This window comes from Artemia sp. Qi Xiang Cuo, chromosome 11, assembly GCF_049724085.1.
Source record: "Artemia sp. Qi Xiang Cuo chromosome 11, ASM4972408v1, whole genome shotgun sequence".
Classification (NCBI taxonomy): Eukaryota; Metazoa; Arthropoda; class Branchiopoda; order Anostraca; family Artemiidae; genus Artemia; species Artemia sp. Qi Xiang Cuo.
In genome coordinates this window covers 65,480,612-65,503,384 of record NC_142804.1, presented here as the reverse complement: position 1 = coordinate 65,503,384, position 22,773 = coordinate 65,480,612, and the positions used below count along the sequence as shown (strand labels likewise).

The window sequence follows — 22,773 nt, the reverse complement described above, 5'->3', positions numbered from 1 at the left end:
ATATCTTCTAACAATTATGGCTCTAAATTGAAATCATCTCTCAAATTTCATTTTAAATTCTCATTAACTCCTCTTTTGCCTAGTGATACACCCAACCTAACAACATAAGAGAATTATATTTGCCACAATCCTACATTGATTACGAGACAGATGATGTAATTAGGGCATATAAATGAAATATAGAACATACGTGATTCCACGAAAAGCTACCAAGGGGGCGGGGGTGGGGGGGTGAAGCTCATCCTGTGATCCAGAAATTTCTTTATTTTATATCTGATCAGCAGCGGTAATGACTAATATTTCTAGTTCAATCCCTATAAAATTTGAGTAACAAATTATGTAATTTCTATATTTGTCAAATTATGAAAAGTTTATTATTTATCGTCATTCAATTTAGTAATAAAAAACAGGAAATTAAATAAGAAAAACATAAGAAATGAAATAAGAAAAATAAAATATAACAAAACAGGAAATTAAATAAGAATAAAAAGCAAAAATTTACAGAAGAAGCAAACGATAGAAATAGTAATACAAGCAAAAATTTAAAATTAAAAGTAGCACTTACGAGTTTTCCCAGAGCTTCAATTTCAGCCTTATTTACCGGTGCTGCTCTCTTAGGTCGAAGAAGTGAGTTGAAACGGGACCAGAATTTTTCATTCAAAGTACCGACCCTCTCTTGCGCGGTAGGCAAAATCTCATTTGCTCTGTAAATTCCTTCAGGTCCGAAGTAAGATTCGATCAAGTACTCAAGGCCTTCAAAGCGCCCGCCAATCTAAAATTCAAGACAAAACTTATTTTGCGTGGTGGTCTAAAGCAAAAATGCCATACTTTAAGGACGCAAACACGTTAACTTTAAAATCGGATTGACTTCTGTAAATACAGGATTAACAATAGCAGAATTTTCATTAAATTTTGCTTAGTAGAATTTAAAGTCAATTAAATTTAAGCGTAAAAATAAATATATCAGATATAAATATATACAATTCCGATGCCAGAATATACCTGGCAATGGTTAAGAAAGCTATTATATTACAGAATTGGACAAAATTTACTCATAATCGTAATTGCATGAAAAGAAAATCAGTGTTTAAATGAAGTCAGGAGTAGAATTCAAGTCAAAAATATGAGGTACATAAAAATATTGATTCTTTTCAGGTCTGAATGTAGATCTTGTGTCTGTTGTGTTTTCAGTAAAGTAATTAATCCATTACAAAGCGCAAGGAACTTTTAGGCGCAATATTTTGGACGTGAAAATTGGTAGCGTTTCAAAAAATATTGAAAATATTTTCAAGGGATTAAGAGATTCAGACAATGAAAGCAAAATGAGGAAGGAGCAAATGTCTTTAAAAATTCACTGTTGAGTCACTGTTTATTGTTAACCTACTGTTACTAATGAATATAATATGTTGAGATTACTGTTCAGACTAAGAGGGAATCTATTACATTTAAGGTGAGCTTAAAAACAGAATTTTTGAGGTGGGCTATTGAATTAAAGGATGATGGTTTGCCTCCGTAATAGGTGTTCAAATACGTTCGTGGAGTTTTGACAACAGATACCGTAACTTGTTTGTTATTCAATCGATCCAACTTTTCAAATATTCATTGGAAAGCTACTGTTATTAGGCATAAATGTCAGTTTAAGTTGTTTAGTTGAAGTGTGAACAACAATACTATTCATTGATTTTTGTTTCAACTTTGTACCCAATAATGTGTTTTACAGGTTTACATACCCAATGTGTTTTACATACATGGGTATGTGTTTTACATACCCAATAATGTGTTTTACTTCACTACATTAATATGAAGAAAATACTTCCGAAAGCCATTGAATTTTATTAGAAGTATATGCTAACCATATTTTAGCTTAAAGAGCGTGTTGGGAGTGGTTTGCACGGTTTGAAAGTGGCAGTTCTGACCTGGAAGACGAGGAACTTGCTGGAGCACCAGCAAAGGTTAGAGACGAAGAATTAACATTAAAGACGTTAAAGACATCTATATAAAGGTTATAGACGTTAAAGACGGAATAAAGGTTAAAGACGAAGAATAAAGAGAAAGGTTAAATACAACAATAGTTTGGAAAGCTAACCTATGCTTTTACAAAGCTTTTACAAGAGAAACCCTTATCTCCCACCATATCCCTTTTTGCATTAGCTAAAGATTTTGAAAAGCGGATAATATTTCATTACGAAAATTTCATAAGAAGAAAAAAAACAGGAATGAGAGTTCTACTTTAAGAACTAACAAAAAGGAAAACAAAATTTTAAAATTTCTGCAGAAATAAGAAATCAAATGCCATACTGTAGCTTTAAAGCATGACTCAATTTAATTTCAAACAGCCCGAACTACCTCGATCAAGCTCATCGGTCGATGGAAGAGGTTCGTCAAACTGAATATAGGAGATGGAGAATGGCTGAGTCAATCAATGAGTCAGTCAATGTTTTTGTAAGGAAATCTCCATTTTTAAAGCACATGCATCCCGATTTCGGGCACGTAAAAATTTATGGGAAAAATTACCTCAAAGAGGTTCATCGATTGGCCAAAGAGGTCCAACGTAAAATTCATCGAAGCAGACTTCGGTAAATATGATTCTGGGGAATAGATGATGTTCAAATCTGCATCCCATCCTGCATTATTCTCAGTACAGAAATAGTCAAACTCCAAATTGCGCGAAAATTTTCTGAAGTCGAAAGGGAAAGATCGTCCATGGGATACGGATCTGGCCATTTTCCTGATTTCTTCCTTACCGGGACTAGAGCTGGATTTTAGATTGTCCAAGTGGCTTTGGATAAACGAGCCAACTAGAAAATAAATCAGTAAGTATAGAGACTGACGAAAAAAATGCTTCTTGAGGAAAAAAACTACATGTTCGGACGTTTAATTCATGGAGATTATGGAAATATAATCATACCTGTCATAGGTATGATTACAAAAAAAAAAAAAAAAAGATTTTCGCATTAGCCTAGTGTGAAAGGACTTGCTTTAAGTGAGAATATTAACTGGAATTTAAGTCACACACTTTAAGATTATGCATATCGTAACTGAACCACTTAACATAGACAGTTACGTACATAGTTTGAGAACCACTTAACGCTACATGTTTTTTTTTTTCTAAGAGACGGACTAAGTTCTCTCCCTGATCAGTTTTATGTATTATAGGTAAATATTAGTTGCTTTTTATGGAGAAAAGTGGGGGAGGGGCTTCTGTCTAATGAGACTCTTTCGAAGACCCGTCGAGAAATCGAAAAATAGTGGAATAAAATACCCTTTTCACAACTAAGGCACACACCCCTAACATACAAAAAAACGCTCTGATATGCCTTACACATATGTTACATGTCTTACCTTGATTAATTTGTTCATTTTGTAGAACTTCCTGTATTTTTTTCATTGTTGAGTATGATGGGCATTTCACCGCTCCAAGGTACGACGCAATACGAACTTCAACGTTTTCATTTGAATTAGCCAATATTGAAAGGAGGAGATCAGAGGTCTGCAATTGAAAATACAAAGGTGGTGTGAAGTAGCATTAACTCTATGGAGAAGTACAGAAATGGTCCTAATCTATTCTAATTCTTTTGTCAGAAGACACCAACACAAAAAATCTTTAATAAGCAATCCCACTTTAATAAAGATTCCAAATGCACAAAATTTATTAAATTTCATATACCCGTAAAATATATTTGCCCTCCCCCCGTCCCCCTTCTGGAAATACTACTAGTAGAATACTACTTCCTTACGTGTTTGAAAAAAAGGTAAAAGCGATGGGAAGAAATACGACCGCTTGAATGAAAATGTATCAAACACTAAGATGTATGAAAAACTTAATCCAATCCCGCTTTCTAAGGCTATAAAGAAAACAACGTTAAATTGGCAACGTTATAAGAAAGCAATGTTATAAATTTACGTTTTGTTTTAATTATATTTGGCTTTCTAAAAGAAAGTAACGTTATATTTTACGGATGAAATATTACTCAACATTCAACTTTGGTAATCGATCCAGAGCCCAGCAAAAATCAGGACGTGGGGAAGGATAATACGGAAGAATTTAACGGAAATGGGAACTTTGTAGGAGGTTGTGGATTGCCCACCCCTTCATTCTCGTGAAGATGTGCCACTGCTCATGAGTAACCATGACATAGCTGCTGCTATTACGTGATGTATGTGTAAAGTGAAAGCTATCCCGGCCTTACAAAAATTTTAAGGTCTATTCTCAAACCTTCATCTATTTTTCTAATATCTTTCTACATCTTGGAAATTACGTTTTATCAGGGCAATAGCTAAAAATTATAATTTTATTCTAGAGCCAAGATACAGTAGAAATTAGTCATTAATTTTAAATAAATTTTAAAGCTAAAAAACTCTTAAAATCTTAAATTAAAAATCGAAAAAAACGTCTACCAAATTAATGCTTTAATTTTTATTTCTACTCTCTGAAAAATCTTCTAAAATATTTCTTTTCCCAATTTTAAACTATATTTTATAAAAGTCTTAACTAAGAATCCGAATTATCTTCAACCTTGGAAGAAATTGTGGTAGAGGAGAGGTGGGTGCACCTGTATTAGCCTCAAGCGGTTTAGGGCTGGGATGAGTAATCAGTAGTAGTAGTAGTAGTGTTGATAGTAGTAGTAGTGGGGATAGTAGTAGTAGTAGTTATGATTAAGATTAAATACAGGCTTTATCCCAAGAAAACTAAACTCTTCTTAAGCTTTCACTTGTTTGGGGTGTATCAATTCCTCTAATATATATAATATCATTCGATAAAGAAAAAAAATGAGAATGGAATTTGAAGAAAAAAGAAAGAAAAAATCCTGCCCTTACACGACTCCTGTCGCAACAACCCTTCGTACCAACAATTCATCCTATTTACTAACACACCCAATACCCCTGCCAACATAAAAAAAAAAAAAAAAAAAAAAATTCAATTTATGGGCAACTTGAGAGAATACCAATTTCAAATTAACTATACATCAAAATCCTACAATTGGAGACGAATTGTTTTAAGAACTCTAGGGAAATCAGTAGTAGGATTCGCAGTTGAGGTAGTAGTAATTATAAAGCGCAAAAAAGACTTCAGTCTATTTAAGCCAGAGAGATAGTCTTAACCTAACTTTAGGATTATGCTTCTTAAGCAGCCTTTATTGGCATTTCTACTTCAACCAACTGAGTCACTGAGTGATCAATTCTAAAAAAATCCATAATAAAGGATGAGAAAACTGAAAAGGAAGTTAAAAAAATGAAAACTTCATTGCTATTTTGATTTCAATGTACCGGTTTTTGGTGTTGACTTATGCACTTGCATTCTCCAATGTATTTTAGAATAGACCTAGTCAAACTGGGCTTTAAAAAATTCTCTTTAGCGTCCCATGGCGAAACAAAATTGTTACATCTTTGGCGAAAAAAAATTGAAAAGAAAAATGTTACATCTTTAAAAAAAAAAAAAATTGAATGAAAATTGAACGTGTATGCAGCGATTTGTGTGCAATGATACTACTTAATTAAGAACCGTATAATGAAACAGTTTTAATTAAACAATAATGAAAATGTTGTTATCACTCAACATTATTTAAGAGTTGAGTTGTAACTCAGCAATGGACCGGATCTCAAATCGTAATGATGCTCCACGTGCTAAAAAAAATAAAATAAACGTTTTCTATTACCTGAACTTGGCAATTTGGCCCCTCTATAAATTACTAGTGCCTTATGTTAACTAATGATATATTAAAATATTGTCTATTCGCACCCGAAAACCAAGATTTCCAAAATTTTTCTCTTTACTGTGTCAGGAATACAAGGTTATTACAGCAGTTTCTCACTTTTGTCAGTGTTGCCACATTGAATAGAATAAATCAGCAAAACTAGTTAGTTAATTTGACAATGTTTTTCATACCAAAGACAACCACACCTTCCTATACCTTCTTAAGCTCTTTGAAGTCATATTTTACCTTATTTTTTGCTAATTTCTCACCCAATTTTTTTTTTTTTTTTTTTTTTTTTTTTTTTTTTTTTTTTTTTTTTAGAACCCATTATTATCAAATACTGCATAGGACGCTTTTTTCGTTCAAAATCAAATTCCCGCTTTTTCCTAAGTTTTTAAGGCATATACAGTTTCTTAGGTTTCAACATGATTAATTCACACAATCTCCTTCGATTTTTTTGGTTCTATTCGTAAATATTCATTTTGTTCTTCTAATATATATTTTGTTCTTTGATTTTTTTTTTATTGGGGCAACAGCTAAAAATATTTTTTAGATTTGTTTGGATTGGATTTTTGGATCCATGTGGCAACGGGTACTGAATAAAAAGTAATTAGTTTTCAATTTATAATTAAAAATTTTAAAGCTGAATATTTTAAATGAGAAATTGAAGAAAAACTATCAAAATAATAACTAAATTCTTATTCCTGTTCTCTGAAAATTCTTCTAATACATTTAAACTCTTAAATTAAATTTTATTGAGATATTAACCAAAAATCCGAACTTTTTTCTAAAACCAAGAGACAGCAGGTGCTTAGTAAAATATAACTTTATTTACTATATATAATTAAAATCTAAATGAATTCTAAAATTTAAACGAAAAATTAAAATTAAAATTTAAACGAAAAAATTATATAGTAAAAATTTACTATATAAATTAAAATCTAAATGAATTCTAAAATTTAAACGAAAAATTAAAAGAAAAACGAGGCACCATACACCAGAATAGCATTTAAATTTTTATAATATATATGGTTCTTGTTCTGCAGCTTTGCACCATTTATATTGGCTATATTGGTTCTGCGACTAGTTTAAAAGTTATTTCCTTCAGCTCGCTGAGGGAAAACACTTGCCAGAAAGGCAGCCTATGAGTAATGATTTTTATCAACAAAGTAAAGCCAAACAGAAAAAAAAGTAATGGATCTTTCACTACACCATAGCCTTTCCCTCTAGCATAACTTGAGACTTTACGTGGCTATATGCAATCTTACGGAGCAAATGTTTTCCGTAAAATAGGAAGCAGAAAGTATAATTCAGTCCTACTTAGAATTGTACGCTTCATTATGGAAAAGTCAGCAGCCAAACGTCAATAACAGCAACAAATATGAATTTCTGTGGGGAATTAGTAAAATTTTGAACATAAAAAAGTGAACTTTTCCTAGAAAGCCTTTCAAACATGATCAGAGCTTGAATCTCCGTCTTCATTCCACATTTTTAATTTTTGAGTAGTTTGATTATGACATTTGTTATAATATATGTTTATAGACAATAATTATAATAGTATTATAAATTATTATGTTAGCCTAGGATCAAAGGACTTGTTTAATTATTATCATTATACTTATAAACCGCTAATAACAAAATTGTATATAGCGGAGTAAAACATTTAAAAAGAGAAAAAGGAAAAGCCCTAACTATGAAAAATATATAATTTCAAGACAATGGAACGGAGGAAGCTTATTTTTTCAATATCCAAAAGCCTACTACTTAGCAGGGCAGCTTTACTAAAAACGTCAATCATCCTGAATTTTTATAGTATCTTCCCATTGCGATACCATGGAAGGAGAAAAAAAAAGAAATTGTGAAATTTACGTAACGTAACTAAATCTTTAGCATAAGTTACCATACTTGAGAAGTGTGAAAGCCACTAAAGTGCCACGAAAAAAGATTCACGAAAAGTTATTTAAACGCAAGCAAATTCATACAATCGACTTAGCAAAGATATATTAAGGTTTTACCGGCTTTTCTTGTAAATTAAAAAATTAAATTATTTTCCAATAAATTCGTCGTATACAGTGAATACGACGTCTAATATAACTTATTATATTAGAATAAGTTATTGTATTCTACAAGTTGTATTTTCAAAACTTTTATTACCACTAGAAAAACAAAAAGTAAAAAAAAGATTAAAAACCAATAAAACTAAATATAAAAATTCGCAGCATGTATTTTGTATATACTGAGACGAACTTCATATAGCAAAACAAATAACAAAATATGTGCAACTTTGTATTATTTATAATACACTAGCAACTAATATAATTTTATAAGGCTAAACTACTTTTGCAACTAGTTTGAGGTATTTATTTCATCATGTATAACCAAATTTTTCTTTTAGAAGTTTTGAATATAAATATTTAATTAAATCAGCATAAACTATCAATTTGATGAACGTTTCAATAAAATTAAATTTCTTATTTTTCTACTTACTTCACAAGCCCGCGATCTCACAGCCTGTAAAGCAGCCAGCCTTGTTTGAACAGGAAGAGATGCATCTTTAATACAATCACGGATGGCGTTTTGTACATCTTTGTGCGCTCCGCCAATATTTCCAAGAGCTTTCAATGTTGCCAGGATCTTTAAAACAAAATAATTCAAAGATAAAATAGATAAAAAGTAATCAACTTAAACAGTTGAGAATAGAAATATTTTCTATTATACCTGGTCAAGCTTCCTGGGTTGATCAAACTATTGGCTGGGTTTCTTCAGTCAAAATTGGTCGAACTTGCTAAAAAGTTGCCATAGTAATACGCAGCCGCTTAGCGATTAAAATCTATAAAATTATCTAGAAAATGGATCTTTGATTTTCTTTATCTGACTGATTCAACAGTAGAACCCAGTGAAACATTATAAAGAACAAAACAAATAATAAAAAAAAAACATGATTCAATCAGTTTTGCCTCATTTCCGTTTCATTTGTTTCATCTGAAGCATCCGCGCGCCATCAAAAAAAAAAAATTATATTATAAAATAAATACAATAATAAAAAAAACGTTGAAACACAAGAAATTGAGCAATTTCATTGTAATAAACACCAGCCATAGAATAAAGAAAAAAGAGCCATAAAAAACCATAGAAAAAAGAATAAAGACTAGATTCCATAAACCTGGCCTTTTTCAACTTTCTGGTACCAGTGCCACCAGCCTACCAGCATAACCGCTTATGACAAAAAAAAACTAACCACGGATTTACTTAGAGTACCAAGTACAACAAAATAAAAACCTATTTAGAACCTGGGCCCATCTCAACTCTATTTACACCTGAAAACAGTGATTTTCTAAGACTTTTGTTGTTGTTGCTGTTCAAAAGTTATGACATTTTTGGCACATTCTCGTCTTTGTTGCCACACTGAACTGTGAAAGTGGATTGAACTTGATAAAGGCTCTTCGTCTGTGAAAATTCAATGCGGTTCACAATTTTTTGATTTCTGAAGACAGCTACACCTTCAAATGAAAAATAAATCTTCTTAAGCTGTTTTGTGCCATGTCCTTTTCGCTATTTTTTTGCTCTGTTCACCCACGTTTTTTTTTCATTATGTTAGGCAACCGCTAATAACAAAAACTGCGTAACTCCACATACAGGTCATCAAAAATTGAATTTCCGATTTTTCTTAATTTTTGTAGATATATATTAGCGTAAATTTCTACTTAACTAATTCGAAGGATTCATTTTCACTGTCATTGGTACTTCAATTTGTCTTTATTTATTTACAATAATTACAAGCATCTTTCAGAAGAATAGTACTTTCTAATAGAAAGCCGGAGAGTCGACCAACTTATTTATCCCAAAGGGATTTTGCCAAACAGGTGAATATGTGGTGACTAGACTGTTCACCGTCGCTTGTAGCGATGAAAATGCGATTAATGTTATTTTTCTGTCCTGTATTTTGGATATTATTTGGATATAAATAATGTCTTTATCAACTAATATAAATTATTTTATAAATAATGTCCTGTATTTTGGATATGTAATGTTTTCGCATTACATCGTGGAACCTTTCACACTAGCATAAATCCGTCGCATTTCGCAAAAAAGGGCCTAAGTCCACTTTTCCTGATTTTACAGGAACAATATGACCAAAAAGATGCACAATGAAAAAATCTTTCTCGCAAATCAGAATTTAATAAACTTGAAACTTTAAAGACTCATTCCTAGTTAACTTTCCAATCGACATGCACTGGAAATGTCCAAATTACTGAATTGTTCATTACTTAGAAGATAAGCAACTTACGCTGTTTTTTATGACCTTTTTGGGACAATTTATAACTCGGTCAGAATTAAATATGACCTGTCGATCTGTCGACCAATCGATAGATCTGTTCGAGTTCTTTTGAACAATATGTTTAACTCATTTTCGGGAAAAAGTTGACTTTTCGAAAAAAGCCCTTGTTTACAAAAAGCCATGGAAATACGACTACCTTACGTGTTCTTGTAGAGCGAAGCACATAACGTTGGAAGTACTAAGTAGAATTGAGCTCTATATGGATTTTACCATTAATTACGTTTAGGGCTACGTTATGGAAAAGTTAACATAGTAGCAACAATATGAAATTTCTTATAATAAGTTTTAATTTAAACTTTTAAACTTTAATTAATATACTTTTCTTAGGCAGCCATTCATGCCGTCTTTTCATTATATAAGATCATCATCAAGCAATTTCCAGGTTATAAATCAAGATCAGTTAGCTTAGCTGTTTTCAACTACCTTTTTCTCCTCTGTGACATCTTTGGCTCGGCACTTATTTCCAAGGTGCTTACTCATCTTCGCCGTGAAGACTTGAATTTCTGGGTCTGTGGCACAATCACTACCAAGGGACTCACAAACTTTTCTAGCATATCCCGAAACACCAATCAACGCCTGAGTCAATGGTTGAGGCTTATCAATTATTACCTAAAAAAGAAACATTTAAATTCGACTATTATTGCAAAAATATTCTTTAAAGTGTTATTTAAGTCTCATTTTGATAAACACATCAGAAAACACTAAATGAGTCGTTTACCTGTGAAAGGACACATATGAACTTTTTTAATTGATAGTTTTTTCTTGTGACTTTTTTTCTTGATAATTTCTAATTAGTTTTTTTAATTGATATTAATTGACTTTTAATCAGCTATTTCAATTGTTTTTTTATTGACCTTTTTTCCTACTAGTTTAGAAACTTTTCACGTTGAAATGCTTATTTTTATATGTTTATGCTTATAATTTCAGACTTTCATCTAGGGCAAAGCGAATAAATGAAAATGGAATAATTTATAGAGGTCTATAAGTGGACTTTATAGAGGTCGTGAGGAAGGATTTGAAGGAAATCGAAACTTCTTGGTATAAAATAAAAAGGGAACCTTAGAATATATTAGAATGGAGAAGAAGCGTCCTCAGCTGTGCTGTTCTCAGGTGGCTTGATGCTGGAGCGATTTGTTAATACCAGTATCTCTTATCTGAGCTCTAGTCAATGTTTCTGCCTTTAACGAACTAATTGAGTGACATCTTATCAAGCATATCCTAGAGACTATGTTGAAATAAAAAAAAAGTAATTTCTTATTGAATAATCAAATCCCTCTGTATCTGCAACTGCTTTGGGTGGTTTTCAAAAGAGAGACACCAAAGTGCAGTACCTATTTATTTTTAAAGGTGTAGTCGTATTTATCCCACAGCTTTAAAGGTATACTAAATTAACTACAGTGTTGATCCACATGCTTGAACAAGTGCACCTTATATACAGGATACGTGTCAAGTATATCGCCATTTCCTTTGGCTAACTTTACCAGAGTGTAGCACCTATTTATCTTTCTAAGTATGGGGTTTACCTCAGAGACTATGTTAAAAGCAAAAATGGGCGTTCTGAGAAAATTGATTCCTTATAATTGCAATGCAACCAAGAGAATTATACAAGCATCTTATTCCAGTTGTAGTTCTGAACAGCCTCTCAAATAGCCATACAGCGTTCCTATCGGCCCCATAACAACACATTTCTGGTCAAATCTGGGTGTAAATTTACAGCCAGTCCTGGTCATAAGGAGACATGTTAAGAAAACAATTCTTACTTCTTAATATGCAAAATAATCCTAGTTTCACCTTTATCCTCACTATTTTCACTGTTGTACAATTTTTTCAAAATAAAATTGTGAAAAATAAACATATTTGACTGCATTTATCCGTTTTCAAATATTCTATATATGAAAGTTAAAGGCCATCACTGTCATCTACCAAAAAGAAACAAATAAGCTAATATTAATGAATTTAGGTTAGGTTAGATTATTAGATGGCTCTTGGATGTTTTTTTTATAAACGATTTTCAAGACTTGGAGAAAAGACAAAATATTGAAAATGTGATTGAAAAACTGGAAAAACAGTGAAAATAGGGAAGGTAAAGGTGCTGCCCCTGGAAAATATGTTAACTGGGATAATTTTTCATATTTTGAAGTAAGGATTGTTTTCTTAACATGTCTCCTTATGATCAGGAGTGGTTGTAAATTTATACCCAAATCTGTACTATTTTTCATGTAGAATCCAAATATTCGTTGTGTTTACGATAAGAAATTCTAGAAATGCCCTCAGTATCTTCCTGGAGGAGATGCTGTATTCATTTAGAATTAACTTTAATCGTCAACCGAATCCAGGGAATATTTATCTGATTTCCTTTTTGTTACATTTATTTATTCCATTTATTTATTTCCCTAAAAATCAAGGAGTATGTAAAACACTGAAATGGAATTACAAAAATACAAATGAAACAAAGTAATGATTTACAACACGCTTAAAAAACATAAATGAATAAAATAGGTAAAAAGCAACAAAAATAATTAAATATCAAACATTACTTAAATTCCAGAAAAAAGGAAAACGGTTATGCAAGGAGGATATTTTCAGACTTAAAATACAAAGTATGTAACTTAATCATGGCAAATTTCAACAGTTCTTTAATTCTAAATCTCGAAACTAATTCAGTATTAAACAAATTCCGAAACCAAGAAAACACTTACACCATTTAAAATAGCAAATGTGAATTGAAAAAAAAATCACAGATCTTAGAATCTTCTTCCATGAAAATTAAATCAAACAAGAAGCTGTTCATAAAACAAGAAGTTGTCAAACAAAAGGTTGTAAGACAAAAAAAACTCCATCCCACTCTCTAGAGTGAAAGAAAGCTCAAGATGGTAGTCAAGTTTTACAAATGAAATGTGGCTAAAAGTCGGGCTTTTCGACGATCAATCTGGGGTAAAATTGAATTCTGGGGTTTACCTGGGGTTCTCAAATAGGACAGTAGTAGGTTAGGAGAAGACTTAAAGAAGTAGGGGCTTTATTGAAGGACGCTAATACTAAAGGCCAATATCTAAGAGGAGGGGGAGCGTACGCAGCTGTTTTGGCCTCGTGTGGCTTAGCACTATGGTATCCAGTTAGTAAAAGCAGTAAAGGGAAATCACAATAACAATAAGCAGTAATTTCAAACTTGGTCCTGTCCTTTCAAAAATTTTGCAAACCAAATAGAACCTGCGCAGAGGTGAAAAATGCACTCGGATTTTAAAAGCAGAGTTTTTCATTATACTTTGTTTTGCACATAATTGTTTTATATTGAATTTTTTAACGCAAGAAAATTAATTGATTGTAAAAGCTCTTGTGCAACATTTTACGCCAAATTAAAAAAAAACAATAAAATTTATTCAAAAATTTAGTTTTTTGTACTAAGATTTAAGTTTTAAAAAATTATAGTTTTTCTAAGAAAGTTTTACAAAAGTTTTGCTAAGTTTAAGTTTTTGTAAAAAATTTAAGTTTTTTGTACTTCAGAAAAAAATTGGGTAGATTTTCAGTGTTTCGTACAGAGAGAAACTTCAGAATTACTATTAAACTACGGTTATCTGTCATACTAACTCACAATGTCGATTATTATGATCAGAAAGAGAACTGAAGTGCAAAAAAAAAAAAATACCATGTTTACCTTTAGCGAGCAAATTAATCAAACAATCAATAATTAGACTATCACAGCCAGCCAGAGAATTCAAAAAATTGATATGAATCTGAATCACTGAGTAGTAATTCATCAAATAAATTTGAATAATGTTTATAATATTTGAAAATACATGTATTTTTCGTTTTCCAATAAATACAAAGTGGTCCTTCAAACACTTCCCAAACCACATCTTGTGTTTTAGAAAAAACCTAAGCCTATTGCACTTTGAATGATCTAGAAACTTGCAAGTGATTTAAAAATGATTCCAAAATGTCAGTGATGGAAAAACCCTGATGGCAGGCTATTTTCGAACTTAACTTCAAAAGATGCATTAATAGCATAGTTGCTTGCGATACAATCTTTGTTGTTTACTGTAATTAGTAAAATTTCGATTCTGGACTCCAAAAAATTCATTTAGTATTACGGTTTTATAATTATCTATGTTCAATCGATACCGAAAAAATGAAAAAACTGGATTCAAATAAATCGAAAACAAACAATATAATTAACGGAACTACAACAAGAATTGTACCAGATTATACTGGTAACAGAAGAAAAATTATGGTCAAGAATTTTCCGATCAGTACTAAAAAAAAAAAAAGAGAAAAAAAATAGGAAGTAAGCAACAGAATAATAGAGAAAATAAAAAGAACCTCACAAAGAAGATAAAAACAGAAGCATAGAACATTCAAACGAGGAAAATCTTCCATGCAGAAATTTTGTTGCAAAAAAAAAACAGTTCAGCTTTGTAAAATTCCTACACATAATCACTAATTAAGCAAAGTTAGATTTCGTTCTAAATTTGCTTATATTAAGGAAACCCTATTTCAACTACACCTAAAATTGTATTTACGAGTGTTTTTCAGGGCCAGATTTCCAGAACCGTTTGTAGGAAGAAAAAGGTCCAGCCAAGAAGTAATCGTGAAAAAAAAAGTTTTTCCATGAAATCCAATCTTTCTTGCGGGGGAGTAACAAAGAAATATGTGAACTATGTCCAGTCATGAAATCCTTGTGAATAACCCGTTTTTCCATGAAAATCAACCGTTCTTACACGGGAGTAAAAATGAATGTGTGAACAAAGTTTCATGTTGTACACTAGCCAGATAAACTTGCATATTTAAGCACAAGGTTTCAAACTCAATTTTTCACGATTATTTACATTTGTCCTTTTTTAGTCAACTTTCTACGCGAAAAAACAGATTTCCAAGACCGTTTGTAAGTAGAAACAAGTCTATGCAAGGAAACTTCTTGGAAAATACAGTCTAAAACATATAATTTACGCGTAGTATAGTTATCTCGTTCTTCTTTAGTTCTAAGTCATGGCGTGGCAAATCAGCAATTTCAAATTCAATTAGAAAGTTCTAGTGTCAATTCAGTCCCTCCTTCATGTTTACCTTTCACAAACGCTAAAAGAACACGTTCCTTCATTCCAATGCAATTTACATTTGTCTTCTAACCGTAGATTTCGTTGTGCAACATTACGTTTGGAATTGAATGTGATTCTCGCTATCCCTTGATCCATTCCTTTTGCTTTAGGTGTTCGGAGCCATTCGTGATCTCGTATAATTTTGCATGCCGATGCGTCAAAGACATCAAAAATTATAAGACCAACTCTAAGATAAAGTCACGTGAAAAATGTTTTTCCAAAACTACGGCTCTAGAAACTTGAGACCTTTTAGTCACGAGGATCTAGATCATTTTTTTAGGCCAGAAAATCTCAGTGTGGTAATTATAAAAAAATATATATATGGAGCCATAACAAACTCTAAGTAAGGAGCGACCCGGCTCAATAGTAACCGAAACTCTAAAAAACGGATACCAATGGGTACATCAAAACGGATACCCAATAGGTACATCAGATTTTTATGCTGATTTCAAATATATAAGTTTCATCAAGTTTAGCCTTACCCATCAAAAGTTAAACGCCTGAGAAAATTTAATTCATTTTCGAAAAAACGGGAAAACACCCCCTAAAAGTAATAGAACCTTAATAAAAATGACACCATCAGAGTCAGCGTATCAGAGAACCCTACTGTAGAGGTTTCAAGCTCCTTTCTGAAAAAATGTGGAATTTTGTATTTTTTGCCAGAAGAAAGATCACGGATGCATGTTTGTTTGTTTGTTTTTTTCCCAGGGGTGGTCGTATCGACCTAGTGGTCCTAGAATATCGCGGGAGGGCTCATTCGAACAGAAATTAAACTCTAGTGCCTTTTTTAAGTGACCAAAAAATGGAGGGCAACTAGGCCCCCTCCTACACTCATTTTTTTCCCAAAGTCACCCACTCAAAATTTTGAGATAGCCATTTTGTTCAGCATGGTCGAAAAATATAATAACTATGTCTTCAGTGTATTATTAATATATATAGTATTCAGTGTTTTATTAATATAAATAATTTGGGCCCTATGTTTCGATGTTTAAGATAGCGTAGTTTTATAGAATAAAAGTTTTCTTGATTCCAGTGTATTTAGTCCTTCAGAAGGAAATTTTGAAAATTATAAAAATTTGAAAACTAAAACAGTTTAAATATCTTCTTATATGATTTCTAAGAGCAGGTCAATTTACTTTAACCCCCCCCCCCACCCACAACCCCCCTAATCCTTAAATATGAAGCCCAAACTATCTGATCACTAGGAATTTCAGACAGCAGAAAATAAGGTATCCAAAGTCACAATTTTATTTCATGTTTCAGAAAAATTCCATAGTAAATTTGGGGCAGTTTGTATTACTAGCCTACGAATAAGGAGAACATACCTCTCGATGCCTTTTTTATGCCCTTTCCGAATAAACAATTGCTTTATTTGGAAATTCAATTTTAAGCCCATAACGGACCCTTAAATATGATACCCTTTTCTCTTATTTTTGGGTAAAAAGAATAATTCTTACTTCATTGTATGAAGAACATTGTAGTTAACACATTTCAACTACAGCTTCACTATACTTTACCTCCCCCCCCCCTTCATGTGCAAAAATATAGCCGAATTATATATTTCCGATGTGTTGTCTGGTTCTCGATTTTGTCAGAGTCGATTCAATTTACTCGTAAATCAGTTTAAACAAGAGTGATGCTAACAGCGTATAAAAGCGGTATCTAAGATATGAGGAGAAGTTATCATCTTTGAGGGTCTTTAAAGGCCTGAAAATTGAATTTCCGAGTAAAGCATTTATTATATTTGGAAAGAGCATAAAAAGGCATCGAGTTGTATGTTTGTGGTCCCAGTAGTCACATTAGTCCCGAAAATATTGAGATTTTTATTCCTTTTTTAAAGCTATGAGTCACTTTTTTTTTGTAAACAGGAATCATGAATCTTATTAGTTTGTATGAATGAATGCTTTATTTCCAAACGACTACTCACAAGCTCAAATGTCCGGTTTGGTATTCTCATCAAATAAATAAGAAGATTAAAAATACGACAGTCAATCGACCAATCTACTCATCAGTCAACCATTCAGGCAATATATAGTTTAATAGTCTATGAATGATGTATAGAACGATCTATAACAGATTGAATGATCTGCGGCTAAAACAAGGGCTATTAAGGCCCTCTCCTGCACCCGGGGAAAAACCCTTTTCAGCCCCCTCCCTCTTCTCCTGTCTTTCACAAAATTTTCAAGCCAAATATTCAAACAAATTTCATTTATTAATTAATTAATAATTTATTTTCAAATATTTTTTTTATTTATAGTTTGAATTATTTAATTATTAATCGTATTTATTTTGTTTTTATAAATTGATCAATAATTTGTTAATTATTTGCATTTATCAACTGCACCTTCTACTTTATTGATATAATTTCAAAAATTACAAAATGATTATAACCGTTAGATTGTTTGTTTGAAACTTTGAACTCTATAATTTCTGCACCCGAGGCAAGTGCCCCCTCTTTCCCTCTACTAAAACCACCTCTGGGCTAAACCATCTTAAGATCAGTTTGTTTGCATGTAGGATGGACTTACGTATAAGCTTTTGAGAGCTTCCTTTGCAGGATATTTGGTAAAATGAAGATGCATGAACCAGGTCCGTTGCCGAACTTCACTAATTTTCCCTTCATTTATGAGTAGAGCCATAAAGAGTTACAGCTCCTGGAGTTCCAGCATTAGGTAGAGAATCCAAAAAAATTGATCTGGAATATGGATCAGAAATAAGTACTTTATATTTCCGCTTTATTCTGGCTGAGACAAAGCGACATAGCAGATATGCCCGACCATACACACCAAAACAAGGTTTTCGCCTAAAAAATAAATTTGCAGCCAAAGATAGTCCGGTTCTGATTGACGATACAGCCTACATAAAAAAAATGAGCAATCGAAACAGAAGTTGAAATAAACGTGGAGGGCTACACCCAAGGCCGTACCCAGGATTTTTTTGGGAGGGGGTTTTACTGAAAAAAAATTTGAGGGGGGTTTTACACAAAAAACCTCAAAAAACGCATACAAAACGCGTAAAAACGTCCATTTTTTTACGCAGTGAAAATCGAAATAGGTTGCGCTAATTAAATTTTATAGTACTTAATTTGAAATGACTTTAAATACTGAATTTTCAGTGCTAAAATTAACCATTTATATCGTTCCGTCGTATTATGTACAAATACGTGAAAAGTTTGTTTTATTACATTTTTATCACTTAAGTATTTTATGGCTAAATTCTACTTTTAGCCAAATTACAATTTTTTAGTCGAAACAACCACTCTTGGAGGCAAAAAGTATGTCGATTTCTTCGTACCACGTCTATAGGTAGATCTCAATTCTATTTTATATTTAACAGTTTTTTAATAAATAAAACTTCTTTGTGATTAATGACTGGTGATTATTGAAAAATAAATTGACTCTGAGTCTACCAAATTTTAATAATTAGACTAAAGATTATAATGAAAATTTAAAAAGAAGAAAACGACCCTCCTTGCTTATCACGGCACATCTAGTTAGGGGGCGATTCAGATTTTACCCTGTAAAGATTTCGCATAAGGGAATTCTAAAATAGCTCAAACTATACGTTATGTGGCTGCTTATACAGCTTTGCTAAGGCCGTACAGTCGTACCAATGGATCTTTACAGTAGGTGAGGGGGCTTCTTACAGCAGAAAGTTATTGGCACCCCAAAAATGTCGCTATAAAGTTAGAAGTAGATTGTTGACCTTCAAGACAATCTCCTATAATGTGAAATAATCTGGTGCACTTGATTGCTTCAATATATAGCGGGTGATAGTTGATAGCAACAGCAATTGACCATGGATGGTAACCTTCATGCGGATCTCCTATATTGGTAAACAGACTGATACAGTTGATTGCTGATAGCAGTTGATTATTGATAGTATCCTTCAAGCAAATCTCCTATATTTGGAAATAATTTGATGCAGTTGATTGCTGACGGTGCCCTTCAAGGCAATCTCCCTTGCACCCTTCAAGGGAAGGGAAGTGCCCTTCAAGGGAAATGATATGAGACTGATTTTTGCAGTTAATAGCTCTTGATTGTTGATATAAGTTGGCTTTTGATGGTACCCTTCAAGCCAATCACCTATGTTGAGGAACGACATATTACACTTGGTATTTTATGCTCAGCTTCGTTCCTTTTGTAATTTTGCATGCGTCACAAATACTAAAAGCGATATGACGATTTCTATGGTAGGAATGATGTAATTTATGCTCTTGAAATGTGCTCATAAATATCACGTCACTCGTATAATATTTTCCCCAAAATTTTTTTCCAACTCGTGACTTGTCTAGATCGTTTTAGTTTTAGTTCAGGCCAGAAGATCCAAGGATACCAATTTCCCACATGGAGCCATTCTTGAGAAAAAAAATTCATTTATACATAAATAATTGTTGCTCGTTTAAAGAGAATTAAAGAGATAGTAGAATTAAAGAAATTATTGCTCGCATTATGCAATTATTGCTCGTTTAAAGAGATAGTACTGGGAGCCCAGGCGGCTTCACCGCCAGGCCCCGGTACGGCTACGCAGCAAGTGTTTATATATTGATTCTCATTGTTGCTTGTCTTTTAACCGAGGCTGGTGTCCCAGTGAATCACGAAGTTGATTTACATCATCTTCCACTTCTCGCATTTTCGTATAACATTTGGCATAGTTGTTTGTGTCTTGCAATAGTATTTCCAAAAGATTCATTAGGTTACTAGAGATCCCATAGTTTAAAGGATATGCAAGACGTTCTTCAACAGCTTTGCTGGGTCTAAAAAGTCATTTGGCTATATGAAGGTGGTTTAAAATCACCTTCAGGGGTTTGTGATAAATGTGCTGCTAAATTGATTTGGTGGTAAATTTTTCCAGGTCCTTGGAAGTTGAAAACATTACAGATATTCATGGTTCGATAATTACACACGTTGAATGAAGCTAAAGCGAAATATGAGTTCAAGTTTTTTGATTTGTTAGCGGAACTGTTTAGAGAACTAGTGACGTCCTAAAAACAGCCAAGCCAATTCGTTTTGAAATTCTGGTGGTGATAATAAAATGTGACGAAGCAAGCAGCATTCTCCAAATGAATCACCTTTTTTTTACTACTCTTTTTAATACTAGTTTACTACATCTTATTTTTTTTGTTCTTCGTGTTTATTTTTGATTCGTTCTGATCCTCGTTGTGGCGTGTCTTGTAACCACATATTTTCTTGTGCTTCACTTCGTTTTGACTCGTAATTCTCGCTTCCGCTGATCTTTTAAACACATACTCATTTGTTCTTCAATTTCGTTTTTGACTCGTTGTTATTGCCGTTTTTGCAAGTATTCCAAACACATGTTTCTTTGTTCTTCATTTTCGTTTATCATTACTACAGACATTTTTTCAATGGCCTTTATCTTATCTGCTGAGATTGGTAGGATCACAATTGATAGTCTTGGTTATTCATTTTTACCCGTGAATTTACATTTTTCAGATCGTCCTCTTGATCTTGTCTCAGTTGATTGTCCCGTTTGTTCATTTTAAGCAAGTGGTAATTTACGTTTTTGTCCTTTAAGTATTATGACACTACTGAAAGGCCTTTTGTATATAGACTCATTACTCCTGATTTTTTATACTTAGCAATGTTTCATGTGTAATTTTGCCTGCGTTATAGACACTAAAATCGATGCAAGCACTCTTGAGGCAAAAATGACGCATTTACCATCTTGAAAAGTGCTCATAAATATGACGTCACTCATGATTTTTTTTTCTAAATTATGGCTCTTAACGAATTTTTTCAAACTCATGACCTATGTAGATCTTTTTTGCAAGCCGGAAAATCCTAGGATACCCTTTTTATGTCATCATTTGATTGGAGGGCAACTAGCACGCCTTCCACACTCCGTTTTCCCCAAAGACATCCGATGAAAATTTTGAGATAGCCCTTCGATTCACCACAGTTGGAATGTTCAACGACAAAACCCCATATAGTCATTGGAAAAAGGGCTGTAAGTTGCGAAATTTGCCCACTGTTCCAATATAGTACTTGTTATTGGAAAATGTGAGGAATATTTGTTGTTTTTATTTAGGAGGGAGGTATTTTCTATGTAGAGGAAAGTCTTCTGAGGAAATTTTAAAAGGACTATTTTGCATGAGGGGGTGGGGGGGGGAGGCTAAGAAGATTTCCAGGCATGGGATTCGAGAAACAGTCACAGAATACACTCAAAAAAGGCAAATTTTTTCGACTGGAAGTAAGGAGCAATATTAAAAATTAGAACGAACATAAATTATTCCGTATATGAGGGGGAATACCCATTCTTCAACCTTTTATCTTTATATTCAATATAGAATGTTTTAACAATTCGTAAAGAAAAACAGTTGAAGCAAAAAGGCCGTTGAATTGAGTGAAAAGTGCTTTCAAAAAACTTTAAAACTTTAAGACTATGGCATAAAGAGGGAGGGCTGAGGAAGGAGAAGTCTAAGTCTAAACAATTCTACATATATATTGACCAATCTGATAAAAGGACGGTTTCATAGATGCGTAGTTTACTGCCTCTTTATTTTTGATTCGGTCGAATTCTCGTTGTGGCATGTCTTGTAACCAATATTTTCTTGTGATTCACTTCGTTTTGACTCGTAATTTTCACTGCCGATGACCTTTTGAACATATATTTATTTGTTCTTCAATTTCGTTTTTGACTCGTTGTTATTGTCAGGTTAATGAATGAATTATTCATTCTCTTTATTTCGCGCATTCATTAGACAGTTTTAAGCAAATCGTTCTTTTTAAACTTTCTTTTAGGCTATTGTCCTATTTTGTTTCTTTTTTGATACCAAAATATGAATTCGACCTTTCTAACACTGATAGTGATTTTTTTGTATAACTATCTTAACTTAAAGACGTAAGTAACTTACACTGCCTTTGCAACTTGTGGGCAGGATTTCTTTGCCACCAATTTATCATAAGCCCATCTTAGGTCTCTTACAGAACATCTTCTAACAGCATGTACCAAATGACTAAAGAGTCCTGGTATTAATTCCCCTTCATCTGAAGTTAAAGCTTTGCAGATATCCTTCGCAAGTCCATAAACGAGATCTCTGTCGGCGCTACCAAGTTCAGGTAATGAGGAGTCGAAAAGCAAAGATTCTTCATCGAGGTCTGAAAAATATAGAAATCTAGTTTTCTAATAGGGATTAGTGGCTGGATGGAGCCAAAATTATTCTTGGTTCTAATCTCCACGTACTTAAGCGGTTATTTTGTTTTTACTTTTTCCGATTAGTCGTTTTTTGTTTACATTCTTCTTTTTTTTAAATTCTTTTCCACGGTTACAAACATTGAAACAGTTTATTCCATGAAAAATAAACTAAGTTTACTTAAATAAATTTTAAAAACTTTTTCCTCATAACAAGTTTTTCAAAGAAAAGTAAAGAGCTCCATTAAGTCAAAAATGAGCAGAAATAGAGACAAATAATCTTCCAAACGTATGAACTACCACGAATCACTATCAATAAGTAAAGGAATCTCAAAACAAACAAAAATTACAATATATAGCCGAGTCAAACTCTAAACAAGCGAAAATTAATATGAATCGGGCTGATAAGCCCCATGCCTTCTCAAGACGAGAATATAACTTGCACTTTACTGAAAATAAAATACGTTTTAAATGTTTTCACTTGTTTTACTTTTAT

At 32.6% G+C, this 22,773-nt stretch overlaps 2 protein-coding genes across 2 annotated transcripts in view; both read right to left on the bottom strand.

Moving 5' to 3' along the window:
* Positions 1–22,137, bottom strand: part of apolpp (retinoid- and fatty-acid binding glycoprotein apolipophorin) — a 149,538-nt gene extending 127,401 nt beyond the window's left edge. The window contains exons 1-7 of the mRNA XM_089096953.1: positions 22,000–22,137; positions 17,654–17,820; positions 10,459–10,644; positions 8,184–8,330; positions 3,343–3,490; positions 2,515–2,798; positions 566–772 (exon numbers count right to left, since the gene is read on the bottom strand). Coding sequence (XP_088953079.1) covers positions 566–772; positions 2,515–2,798; positions 3,343–3,490; positions 8,184–8,330; positions 10,459–10,644; positions 17,654–17,764 — 1,083 coding nt within the window. The 5' untranslated portion in view covers positions 17,765–17,820; positions 22,000–22,137. The remainder of the gene's footprint in view (positions 1–565; positions 773–2,514; positions 2,799–3,342; positions 3,491–8,183; positions 8,331–10,458; positions 10,645–17,653; positions 17,821–21,999) is intronic.
* The window catches only part of LOC148947250 (vitellogenin-like), a 35,695-nt gene continuing 32,598 nt past the window's right edge, over positions 19,677–22,773 (bottom strand). The window contains exons 5-6 of the mRNA XM_089096546.1: positions 22,000–22,243; positions 19,677–19,881 (exon numbers count right to left, since the gene is read on the bottom strand). Coding sequence (XP_088952672.1) covers positions 19,677–19,881; positions 22,000–22,243 — 449 coding nt within the window. The remainder of the gene's footprint in view (positions 19,882–21,999; positions 22,244–22,773) is intronic.